The sequence below is a fragment of the Typopeltis vanoorti genome, chromosome 16 (genome assembly GCF_054136105.1).
Source record: "Typopeltis vanoorti isolate ZY-2024b chromosome 16, IOZ_Tvanoo_1.0, whole genome shotgun sequence".
Taxonomy (NCBI): Eukaryota; Metazoa; Arthropoda; class Arachnida; order Uropygi; family Thelyphonidae; genus Typopeltis; species Typopeltis vanoorti.
Window position 1 is genome coordinate 89,013,464 of NC_143564.1, and position 12,736 is coordinate 89,026,199.

Here is a 12,736-nt window from a genome sequence, read left to right on the forward strand (position 1 = left end):
CCTTGCTGGTCAGCATTTTTCTTTGAATTAAGAAGTAATTGTAGCTGTAGAGGGGTATTTTGCAGATCTTACTGAGAATCAGTACATGGATGGGATAATGGCGCTGGAGCATCGCTGTAATAAATGTATTAGTTTTACGGGAGATGATGGTGAAAAATAAAAATAATTTTGAAATTATAAATTCGTTTTTTCATTGTTAGGCCGAGAACTTTTCAGACCACCTTCATGAAACAAATAATTATTATAAATTATTGTGTGGTTTACAAAATCAAAAATATTTTTAACATAATTTGTATTAAACAAGAGGAAAGAGTCCTCTTTTTGTTTTGTAATTTTTGAGAGGAGGGAGGAATATATATATATATATATATATATATATATATATATAAAATCAGCATTATGCAATTTATGGATGAGCCCTTATCTTATTCCAGATGAAGAATAGTAGCACTTGATATATGGATATAGATTTGAACTACAAATTTTTATGTGACTTTATAACATAAAAACTGACTTAGTGCTAAAACTGTTAGTGATTAATTCTAATAAGACAAACTAAAATTATTTGTATTTTCCAATATACATAAAATAAGGTATTTATGAATGCTTACCAAGGATGGATAGGGTAACAACTACAAAATCAAAGACATTCCAAGGCTCTTTGAAATAGTACCATCGGAAGGCAAATATCTTGAGCAGACATTCAGCAGTGAAGATTGCAATGAAGAAAACATTGAGTCTTTCAAGGACCAAGTCATACAGTCCTGACTGCTGATAATGGTCCATAGCCATTACTGTCATGTTGAGCCCAATGAATAACATGATTGCCATATCAAATTTGCTGTTGGTTGTTAGATCAAACACTACTGCTTGAAGCTTAAACTAGAAGGAATAATAAGTAATTTTTAGTGAGCAATACCAGGACAGAAAGAATTTTATTTTTTAACAATGGAGTTATTACATACTTGTATTAAACCATAACAATAACAACATTTAAAAAATATAATGTTAGTCATTATTTATTTTTGTTTGCTGGTCTAGTTGGTAAGTGGATAGTGTTTCTGCTCTTTCCCAATAAGTTGTGGGTTCAAATTCCAGTGTGGGCATGGATGTTTGTGAATGAATTTAATTGTCTGGCACGAGACCATAACCCTGCTTATGAGAGGATTGAAAAAAGTTCCATCTTTGTTCTCTACAGCAGTGTTTCTAGATTATCTAAACCTCAGTCAATCCATGGTATTAAGGTATAGGTTTGCAACATTTTGTGAATGGGATTCCCAGAAAGAAAAAAGAAAAAGTGTTAACTAAATATTTGTTGGTTGATTGTATCAGGTGTGTGTGTGGGGGGAGTGGAGGAATCAGCACCTCAGACCAGCAGGACAGGCATCATCTTATTTCAGGAAAATCTGCAACCCTTATCATGGTTTCAGATTTTCATACTCCTAAATCAGGTTTTCAGACTACCTAACCAATACTGCATTCTAGGACAGGAATATGGATTGCAGAATTTGGTGGCTAGAAGGAAAAGAGGTGATATGTAGAGACATATAAGTTAGTGAATTTTATTGGATTAATCCAGAGGGGATTAGAAAAAAAGAGTAGAAGGCAAGAGAAGAATCAGAGGCCATCTCTGGAAGTTATGTAAGAGTGAAAGAGGGGTGCAAAAATTTGGTGGCTAGAAGGAAAAGAGATGATATGTAGAGACATATGCAGAATTTGGTGGCTAGAAGGAAAAGAGGTGATATGTAGAGACATATAAGTTAGTGAATTTTATTGGATTAATGCAGAGGGAATTAGAAAAAAGAGTAGAAGGCAAGAGAAGAACCAGAGGCCATCTCTGGAAGTTATGTATTAGTGAAGAGGGGTGCAAGGTGTAGATTTTTTACATGGAGAACTGTGGTTGAATGGAATGCATTACTGGAATATGTTGTAATGCAGGGAGTGTTAAGATTTTAAGATTCAGTATGGTAAATATGTTATCTGCTGAATGAACTTTCCATGATGAGTCTGCTGACTTCATGGAGGGTGCAATAATAATAATAATTCATATTGTGCTGCTTCCACAGTACCTTCTTCATGCAGATTATTTGTTTAATTCTCTTCATTCATTCATCTGACATCTTATTCAGCCTTTTGACCTTTGGAGCACATTAATGGTGTTAAATATCTCTTTGTCAGTGCCATAAGCAGCATTTATCTTCTTTCCTTTTAACTTTTCATTCTATGCTATAGCTCCAAGCTGTCTCTGAAGCTTTTCTTAATCGCTGGCTTTGTAGTTCCATATATATATTTATGGAACTCACAGAAGTCTTCATATGGCTGGCCACCATCCTGGTGATGACCTCATTGTCACTCTCACCAATTGGGAGGAAATGTGACTCCCCACTCAAAATGACATCTTCCAGTGAAATGATTAGATCTAAGACTCTTGATCCTCACATGCCTATATTACATAATGCATAATGCCTAAGATACTTGTCTCTCAGGAACTTAGGAAATTCCTTTTCCTAATACTCAAATGCTCTCTTTTCATTCCAGTCTGTATTATCATGGCAATGGTTTTGTCATGTTAATACAGACTGGAATGTATTAACATGACAAAATTCTTGTCCTCTCTATTCTTGCAAAAAAACATTATACTCTTCTATTTCTATTCTGGTCAGGATATCGTCCTTATCCAACTTCACTTATATCAACAATTTACAGACAAATAAATGAAAATAAACAAAATCAGCAAAACCATTTCATCTCCCTTATTTAGAACTCAAATCTGAAATTATTCCATATATAAGTTAGTAATGAGAAGATAAAAATGAAGAGCTGATTGGAATGTATTTACTTTGTTTATAGAGCTGGCTGCATATGCTAAAATACACAGATTTAAGACAGTACTCATAAGGCAGTATACGGTTATAAATGTCTGGAAAAAAAGATTTTGGAGAGTTCAAGCATGTATCATCTTCTGGTGCATATGTAAAAAGAGACAACACAATGAAACTAAATAAGCAATTATTATTCTCTAATTAAAAGTTATGTCTAGTTGCTTTAAATTGTGTAGATTTTTTTCAAAATGCAAGATAACATCTTGACTATTTTCTGCTGAGTATGGAAGTCAAGACTTTAGCAAATTTAGCAAGGCAGGACAATTGCTAGCATCTATGATGGAATACAGCAGGACTAGGCTTGTGAACCTTAGGTCACCCAAACTGTTTTGGTGTATTGAAGCAGGAGAGAGGGGATAGTAGTAATCTTTAATTCAGCCATAACTTCAGTAGGCACACTTGTAACATTATTTAAGATTTGAGATTTCATTTTTTAATCGAAACTGTTAAGTTTCTGTTTACTGGCACATACATACACTGGTGTCCAAAAGCTAAGGACGAACTATATTTTTACCTGTATATGAAAGCATTTTCAGGACTGCAGCCAAATGTGGACATAAATTTATTGCTGGCATACTAATAAATTATATTATACAAAAAATGTGTTATAAATTTCAAATTGCAATATGTTTTTGGAAATAGTTATAAATTTCCTAAGGACATAGCTAAGGAATTAATGTATAGTGCTTACAGAAAACTATGCAGGGACAATTCAGTATAGAATATATCCACTGAATTGCAATGCAGCTCTCACAATGTCGTACCATGCTTAGCACCAAGTAATTCAGGAATTGTTGAAGCAGGAGGAGCAATGGGAATTCAGGAATTCCCATTGCTCCTCCTCCTCCTCCTTCAGATAGAGCATTTTTTTTCTTTTCTGGATTGGAATTTTGAAGAACAGTGCATCTCCCTATTGCATCTCAAACGTGTTCTATGGGGGTTGAGATCTGGTGAGCTTGCTGGCCACTCTATTCAATTAATATCCTCATTCTCCAAAAGAATCTCCACTACTTGTGTACTATGTGGTGTGGCATTGTCATCCATAAAAATGAATTCTTTGTCTATAGCACCACAGAACAATCGAACATGAAATTGAAGAACTTTGTTGTAATACTGTTCACCAATTATAGTCCCTTTTTCCAGCAGTTGTAGCTCAGTGCATCCATTAAGCATAATGCCTCCCCATACCATGATCATAGCACTTCTGTAACTATCCCTTTCAAGAGCATTCTCATGATGATAAACAGCACTGCTTTCATGTCAGATCAAGTGCTGTCTGAAATCAGAGGAAAGACTAAAATGACTCTCATCTGTAAAGATACATTAGCCCATTGGTGCCTTGTCCAATTTTTATGGATAAAGCACCACTGAAAACATGCTCTATAATGAGCTGTGGATAAAGGGATGCAGACTACAGGCTTTCAGGTGTATAGGCCTACTTGTTGCAGACATCTTGCCAGCAGAGTATGAGATATCCACGTACCTGTGCTTGAATGGAGCAGACTTGCAGGCTGACCTGCTGTGGTGTGTTGATTACATTTTGCTCTTGTAACCAAAAATCTGTCTTCATGCACCATAGTAGAGTGAGAGCACCTCTTAGCAAAAGTCTGTAACACATTCCTTTGGTTTGAAACACTTCCCAGAGCCTGGATACAATGCCATGAGATTCCAAACTTCCTGGCAATATCAATAATTCTGAGGCCTTCTTCAAGCTTTCCAATAATTCTTCCCCATGTGAAATCATCTAGATGATGTCTTTGAGATATTGCAAGATATCCAAGTTTGCAACTTTATTCCTTCATGAAAGGAGCTTCCTTCAAGCACAATTCACTTAACATAGCCTTTTATCCTGTTGAGTGCTAGCATGTGACTGCTTTGCATGTGATTTGAAAATTTGAATGTGTATCTGCTTTCTATTCAAAATCGTCAGTTATACAAGCCAGAAGCTGATTCATCTGAATTTGTGGTTGTAATTGTCAGAAATAGTGTTTGTCCTTAAGTTTTGAATACTGGTGTAGTTATCTGTCAACAGTTTTTTGATTTCAAGATTTTGATTCTGATTCAAGATAAAAATGGCAGCAAGAGTGAGGTCATTATGTGAGTGATGCGTGTGTTTTTGAAAATGGTATGGTGCCGTGAATGTAATACATATGCATGAGGAGATATTGAGGATGTCTATGTGGAGAGGTGAAAAAGCAAAGTGAGAAAGTATGTAGAAGTGTGGCATGCTCATAGACTACAAGGCATCTTTGAATGTGAAAAGTGGAGGGCAAAAGCAGAATCAGAGATCATGAGTGTATGTATAGAAACAAGTGAGAGTGGATGGTAAGATAGCATGCAAGACTGATTGTAAGAAAGGTGCGATGTCTGACAGTATGATAGTGGGCAGTGAGAAATAGAGTGTGATTGAGAACGTAGAATATGCATTGCAACAAGAAAGTGATTCAAGACTTGAAGATGAGGCAAGGGATGATGCATATGCAAAGTAAAACAAGTAGAATTATAGAAGAATGAAAGATATAAAGATGGCCATGTAAAAGAGGTAATGAATGATTTGAGAATGGCTCTGTATGGAGATTCAATTATTAGAGGCGTGGTAAATAAAGTGCATGCATTTTTGATGTACTTTATTCAATGTGGTACAATGAGAAGAGCGATTGAGGCATTCGATATGAGAAGTCAGTGAGCAAAATAGTTGGTAGTCATAATAGGATGAGTGCATGATTTGGTTGGAAACATGGAGAATATGAGAATGGATATCAAGTGGTTGTTGAGGAGAGCAAAAAGATAATGTGAGAAAAAATCATCAATGGTATGCAAATTGAGCTGCTCAGAAGGAAAGGGTATATTTTGTGAATTTGTGGGATGCATTTGAAGGATGGGTGGATTCATTTACTATATTTAAATAGTTTTGGAGTGAGCAAGCTGGAGAGACTGTTTGCTGGAAGGGAGGATAATGAATGCAGTGAACAGACAGACTATGGAACAGCACCACAGAACAGAACTGAAGAAGTAAGAAGTGAAGAGCAGATGAGTATGGGGGAAAAAGGAATGTGTGTGAATGGAGAGGTGAGTAGCATAAGTGAAAAGAATGAGAGTGGGAACACAAGGCGTGGCGGTGAATTTGAGCTGTGCAGAAGAAAGTGATTTTTAATCGGTGAATAGTCCGTTTTCTTCCCGTTTTTCTACGTTTTTGAGTGCTGAATTGTTTCTCTGAATACGAGTGTACTTCAGTGGTTGTTTTTCGGAAGTTAGTTGCTGTCGCGATATAATATATGTTGGTACCGTCAGAATCGAACGCGTAACGGTGGAAGACAAAACAAAGCTAAGTTACTTTGTATTTAGTTATATTTCATTTTATTTAATTATATTAGTACTTAAATGTTCTGATGTTTGTACTTTTTTCCCCTCTTATTTATTAATTGAATAATTATTAAGGATTACGCTACTCGGCAGTAAGGAATGATGGTGGATTCAGCAGCAGTTCCAAGTGGCGTAACGCCAAGTCCTCCGCCATTTAAGAACTCAATTATTAGCAATATCATAAGGGACTTTGTGGCATGCAGTACTTGCGGCATGTATGCTTCTAAGGAATTACATATGTGGTTTGTTAAAGAGAGTGGAGAGCGTATGTGCGCAAAATGCAGGCAGTTGGAGGAAATAAGTACATTAGATATATCGATATCCGACTTTGTTGCTCCAGGAACGGAGAATGAATGTAGGAAGACGAGTAGTATGATAGGAGAGAATGAGAAAATAATGGTTGATAGTGTGGAAGGTGTGAGTGACTGTGGAAGTTTAGGAGATGGTTTTGTTTGGGAGAGTGAATTTAGATTAAGAGTGACTGACCTGCAGAGGGAGATAGATGAGTTGAAAGAGGAGGTGGAATGTCTAGTGAATGAGAGCAGAAGTATGAAAGATAAGATTAGGAGAATGGAAGAGATGAATGCAAGGCGAATCAGAGTAGGAGAGAGAGAGAATTTAAGGAGTATGAGTGAGAGGTATGGGGGTGCTAGAAGAGGAGAGATTGGAAACAGTAGAAGAGAGGGAATGAGAGAGAGGTATGGGAATGCTAGCAGACGAGAGGATGGAAACAGTAGGAGAGACGGAATGAGAGAGAGATATGGAAGTGCTAGAAGTGGAGAAAATGGAAACAGTAGGAGAGAGGGAATGAGAGAGATGTATGGGAGTGCTAGAAGAGGAGAGAATGGAAACAGTAGAAGAGAGAGGTATGGGAATGAAAGAAGAGGAGAGAATGGAAACAATAAGAGCGATGGAATGGTAAGAGGTATAATGTATGGTGACTCAATGATCCGTGGTGTTCAGGATAGGATGCGTGAGGAGTGTTTGCCAGGAGGAACAATAGAAAGGGTGGCTATGGCAATTAAGAGAAGTGAAAGGGTGGATGAGATGATTGTGATGGTAGGAACGAATGACTTGAGTGGTAATGTAAGTCGGGCAGCGAGAGATATGAGATTTTTGCTTGAGACTGTACGGAAGAAGACAGAGAGAGGAAAAATAGTGTGCGTGTTGCCTAGGTATGATAATGATGAGCTGAGCAGAAGAGCGGTGATATTGAATGGCATAATAGCGAGAATGTGTGACAAGAGAGGACTGGTATATATGGATGCTTGGAGTGCATTTGAGGAAAGAGAGGAGTTGTTTGCGAGAGACCGTTTACATTTGAATGAGGAAGGACGTAGGCATCTAGAGAGATTGCTGTTCTGAACGAGTCAGTGTGTCCCAGGGAGGATGATAGCAGGGGTGGCCTCTTGTGGGAATGGATACTTGGGAGAAGGGAGACAATGTCAGGTAAGACTGAGCCCAGTGGAGTCTAGAAGGGATAATGCTGGGTATAGAAACAATGGCATTTATATGCTGTATACTAATGCCAGGAGTATCCGGAATAAGGGAGAGGAATTGGTGGCGCAGATAGCATCAGCCTGGCCAAAAATTATTGCGATCACTGAGACGTGGTTGACAGAAGAGGATATAAAAACAGGAATAGAAGTCGCTGGGTATAGTATTTTTCGCCAGGATAGGAGGGGAAAGCGTGGTGGTGGGGTGCTGCTTATGATAAGTGATGACCTATGTCCTCTAAGAGTGGAGAATTTGGAAGGTAGTGAGACAAATGATTTTGAGAGCATATGGTGTGAGGTAGAGGTAGGCAAGACAGGATATTTAGTGGGGCGTTGCCACAGACCCAGGAGCACAGAGGATGGGGACCAGGAGATGTTTAGACAGCTAAGTTTGGCAAGTGCAAGAAGAATGATTGTTATGGGAGATTTTAACTTCAGTAGTATAAATTGGAGAGAGGAAGATGCATGTTGCAATAGGGGAATGGAATTTCTAGAATTCTTGAGGGACAAATGTCTTAGGCAACATGTAACAGAGGGAACAAGAGGTTCAAAAATTTTGGATTTGGTTATAGCATCAGAAGAGTTGATAATAACTGAGTTGACGTCTCTCCCACCAGTTGGAGAGAGTGACCATATGGTTTTGACTTGGAAAATGAATAGACATGCAGGAGTATCAAAGAGACGGGAACTTATGTGGAATTATAAGGCAGGTGATTATAATAGTCTTAGACGTCAACTTCGGGAAGTTTCATGGAGGGAGGAATTGGAAGGCCGGGATATCACCAGTGCGTGGGAAATTGTGAAAGAATATTTGTTATCAGCAATGGTAAGTTGTATACCACGAGTGAAGAAGAGGGCGCAATTTGGAGTAAAGTGGATGACAAACAATATTAAACAGGAATTGCATGCGAAAAAGAGGCTATGGAAGAGATATAAGGAGACAGGTGAAGAGATCCATGAGGAATATAAGACACAGGCCAGAAGAGTGACTCGTGTGGTAAGGAAAACGAAACTGGAATATGAGAGGAGATTGGCCCTAAGATCCAAAGAAAATCCTAGGGAATTTTTTAGCTATGTGGCCAGTAGGAGGAGAAATGACTGTGGAAGAATGATATTGTGGGATAAAAATGGGAATAGAGTGACTGATGCAGAGGACATAGTGGAATTGTTCAATGAACACTTTATTGGAGTATTTCATCCTAGAGGAGTCATTTTAATGCTAGAGGGATAGGACTGGTACGAGGTCTGGAGGTACAGGAGGAGAGTGTGTTTCAGATACTGAGTACTCTGGATGTCAGTAAAGCTGTGGGACTGGATGGTTTTTCGCCACGAGTTTTGAGAGAATGTGCTAGGGAATTGACAATACCTTTAACGTGGCTTTTCAATGAAAGTCTGGCTTTGGCAAAGGTGCCCAGGGAATGGAAGGAAGGTAAGATAGTGCCATTGCATAAGGGTGGTAACAGACTGGAAGTGTCTAATTATAGGCCAGTCTGTGTGTCATCAGTAGTTGTTAAGATCTTGGAGAAAGTAGTGAGGGACCGTGTACAGCATTGGGCAGATGAGGGTAATGTTATCTGTGAGAATCAACATGGATTTGTGAAAGGACGCTCTTGTTTTAGCAATATGCTAGCCTTTTATAATAAAGTTACAAGAGCATTAGATGAGGGAAAGGCATATACTGCAATTTTCTTAGACTTGGCGAAGGCATTTGACAGGGTGCCACATGATAAGCTGATATTTAAGTTGCAGCACATGGGTCTGGATGTCAGATTGGTCAACTGGATTCAGGATTGGCTGTCTGATAGATATCAGAGAGTTGTGTATGGTGGAGCAGTTTCCAGGAGGCAGAGGGTTACAAGTGGGGTCCCACAGGGCTCAGTACTAGGACCTATATTTTTTAACCTTTATATCAATGACATAGCCAGTGGATTGCAGGGGGATATTCAGTTGTTTGCGGATGATGCGAAGCTTGGAAGGATTATTAGTAATAGTGCAGATGTGGTAGCCCTGCAAGAGGATTTAAATAAGCTAGATAGATGGGCAAATGAATGGGGGTTTCAGTTTAATGCAGCAAAATGTAAGGTCTTGAGGTTTGGGAAACATCGATGGGATGCTGCATACTCTATGGGAGGAGTTATACTGGAGGAAGTAGGGGAGACAAGAGATCTGGGGTTGATGATTGATAGAAACCTGAAGTTTAGGGGACATATTGCAAAGGTGGTGAAGGTAACACAGAGGATTGCTGCTATTATGAGAAGGACACTGACCTGCAGAGATAAGAGGGTTATCATTCCGTTGTATAAGTCTCTGATCAGACCACACTTGGACTATTGTTCTCAGATTTGGTCCCCAGGATTTGAAGGGGATAAATTAACTGTGGAAAGGATACAAAGACGGATGACAAAGATGGTTTCAGGACTGTACAAGGATAGTTATAAGGATCGGCTGAGAGAATGTGGACTGCAGAGTTTGGTGGATAGAAGAAGGAGAGGTGATATGATTGAGACTTTTAAACTGTTGAGAGGTGGTTACAGGGTTGACACTGGGGAGTTCTTTCGCTTGGTTGATCAGTGGGAAGGAGTGATGACAAGAGGCCATCCCTGGAAGTTACGAAAGGAAACTGTGAGCAAGAGGGTAAGGAGTGGTTTCTTTGTGTGGAGGGTGGTTGAGCCGTGGAATGCATTGCCTGATGGAGTGGTGGGAGCGAGAACGGTCAGTGGGTTTAAGGAGTGGTATGATAAACTTTGTGTTTCTCAGGGGGGGACCTCCCCTCGATGAGTCTTGACAGACTTTATGTCTTAGAAAGGACCACCCTCGATGAGTCTTTTGACTCCTTGGAGGCCTGAATAATAATAATAATAATAATAATTATAAAGACTGGCAGAGAAATGGCGATGGACAGAGAGATACTGTATGAGAAGTGTGGATGCTGAATGCAGAAGTAAATGCATGATTAAAATGGCCTGGGATGCAGCAGGAAGGATGAGTGACTGGTGAAGGAAGAATGGTAAGGGAAGGTATGGAGGTGTCATATCTGAGAAATGGTGTTTTAAGATCTTATTATAGAACCAGAAATAAGTTATTATGTTTATTGATACCAAGAGTATCCGAAATAAGGGAAACTAAATTGTTGTACTGATGAGGCTCGTGTGTCCAAAAATTGTTTGAGTAAATAAGATGTAGTTGGATGATGATGATGACATTCTGACAGGAATAAAGATGGAGGGATAGGATGTTTTCCATTAAGACAGAGTAAAGAGGGCAGAGGAAAGCTGTTAATAGTAGCAGAAAAGTTTTGCCCATCCAAGGTGTATGCAAGGGGCAAATAGCGACAGCAGTTTTGAGACAGGGTGGTGAAAGAGGTGAATGGATGAAATATTTAGCCGAATGCTACTATAGACTTGAAAATGTGGAAGGCAGTGAAAAGGAAATGCATAGACAAATTACCTGGAAAATAAGAAAATGGTGATCATTATGGTTACGAGATGAGATTGTATATATGTAGATTGAAGAGATAACAACTGGGGTCAAAGAGAATGAATTTCTCAAGTTTGTTAGGGATAGTATCCCTTATTCACAGAAGCCTTCATATTGTTTTGACACCATATTTATAATAACATCATCTAATGAGATGATCAAATCAGAGTGTCAAAACAATATGAAGACTTCTGTGAAAAAAAGGATATTATGTGAAACTTAGGAGTCAACTTGTAGCTATATCATGGAATGAAGAATAAGATAGCTCAAGAACCATCTAGCAGAGACATTGCTTGCATGTATTCCAAAGGTTAGGAGACTAAATAAGATATGAATGAAGAGATAAGTTATCTAGGCTTTGGAATGTGGGGTATGAAGATAGATGGAGGAAATGCCTTTTGCAGTGTCAAAGAGGTGGAGGTGAGGGGAGATATGACTGAGCCTTGTAAGTTGGTAAGGGTTTATTGTTATTATTATTTCGTGACACCTTTAAGGAGTCCAAAGACTCATCGAGGAAGGGCACCTACTCAACAACTCTCTGTCTCCACCACTTAATCCATCAACAACACCAATGCCATCTACTACCCAAAACCACTAGTATTTTTGTCTGTAAATGGTGTATGTTCTGAAGGCTGATTTGTCTGCATGTGGGATAAACCGAGTTTCTGGGAAGAAAAACTTTGCTACATCCATATGAGATCGGCTAACTCACTTTCAACTGAAAAATTCCCATATAAAGATTCCTCTCGTAACAATGAGAATCAAACTTAGGCCTTTTCCAATTGAAGGGGCAACATACCATCATTCTTCCAATTGCACTATGGAGGTGTATATTGTTGCAAAGTTAATGTGGAAGAAATTTTTCATAGAATGGATAGCGAGACAGTGGTACAACAAGCGGCATCCCTGGCAACTGTATAAGGAGAATGTGAGCAAGGAAGTAAGAATCAGGTTCTTTGCATGGAGAGTGGCTGGTTAGTGGAATGCATTGTCTGAGAATGTGATGAATGCAGACATGTTTGAGTTTAAAGAAAGTTTGGTGAGCTTCATGTGTGACAGTTTGTGTGTATACCTTCAGTGGATGAATCTTTTGAGCCCATGAATGTCTAGTAATGATGATGATAATGGTTGCGAAGCACATAGCCACTAGGCTAACCACGTGGACGTCCTTAGTGGTAATCATCTGTTTTATTTCTGACTTGACTCTGTTATTCCATATAAATTTATTCAGTCTGGCTGTGTACCATTCTAGCTTTACATATTCTTTGCATTTTCCATTTCCTTTTTTTTTTTTATGTGACTCATACCCACAAAAGGTTTAATCTTTTGTGGATATGAGTTATTTTTTATTTTTGTATATGTTTTACCTACTCTAGAAACCCTCTTCTAGAGACCAAAACATTGAACTTTTTTCAAGCCACCTCAGGCCTCTAATATACAGGGCATTGGTCTCACACCAGGCATTGAAATTAATATACTATCTGAAGGCAATCACATTCATCCATGCCCATAGCAGGA

The 12,736-nt window shown here is 38.7% G+C and overlaps 1 protein-coding gene across 1 annotated transcript in view; it reads right to left on the reverse strand.

Annotated features, from left to right (window-relative positions):
• Window positions 1-12,736, reverse strand: part of LOC150098179 (sodium channel protein para-like) — a 1,334,265-nt gene that overhangs the window by 35,014 nt on the left and 1,286,515 nt on the right. The window contains 1 exon segment of the mRNA XM_090406598.1: window positions 612-882. Coding sequence (XP_090262724.1) covers window positions 612-882 — 271 coding nt within the window.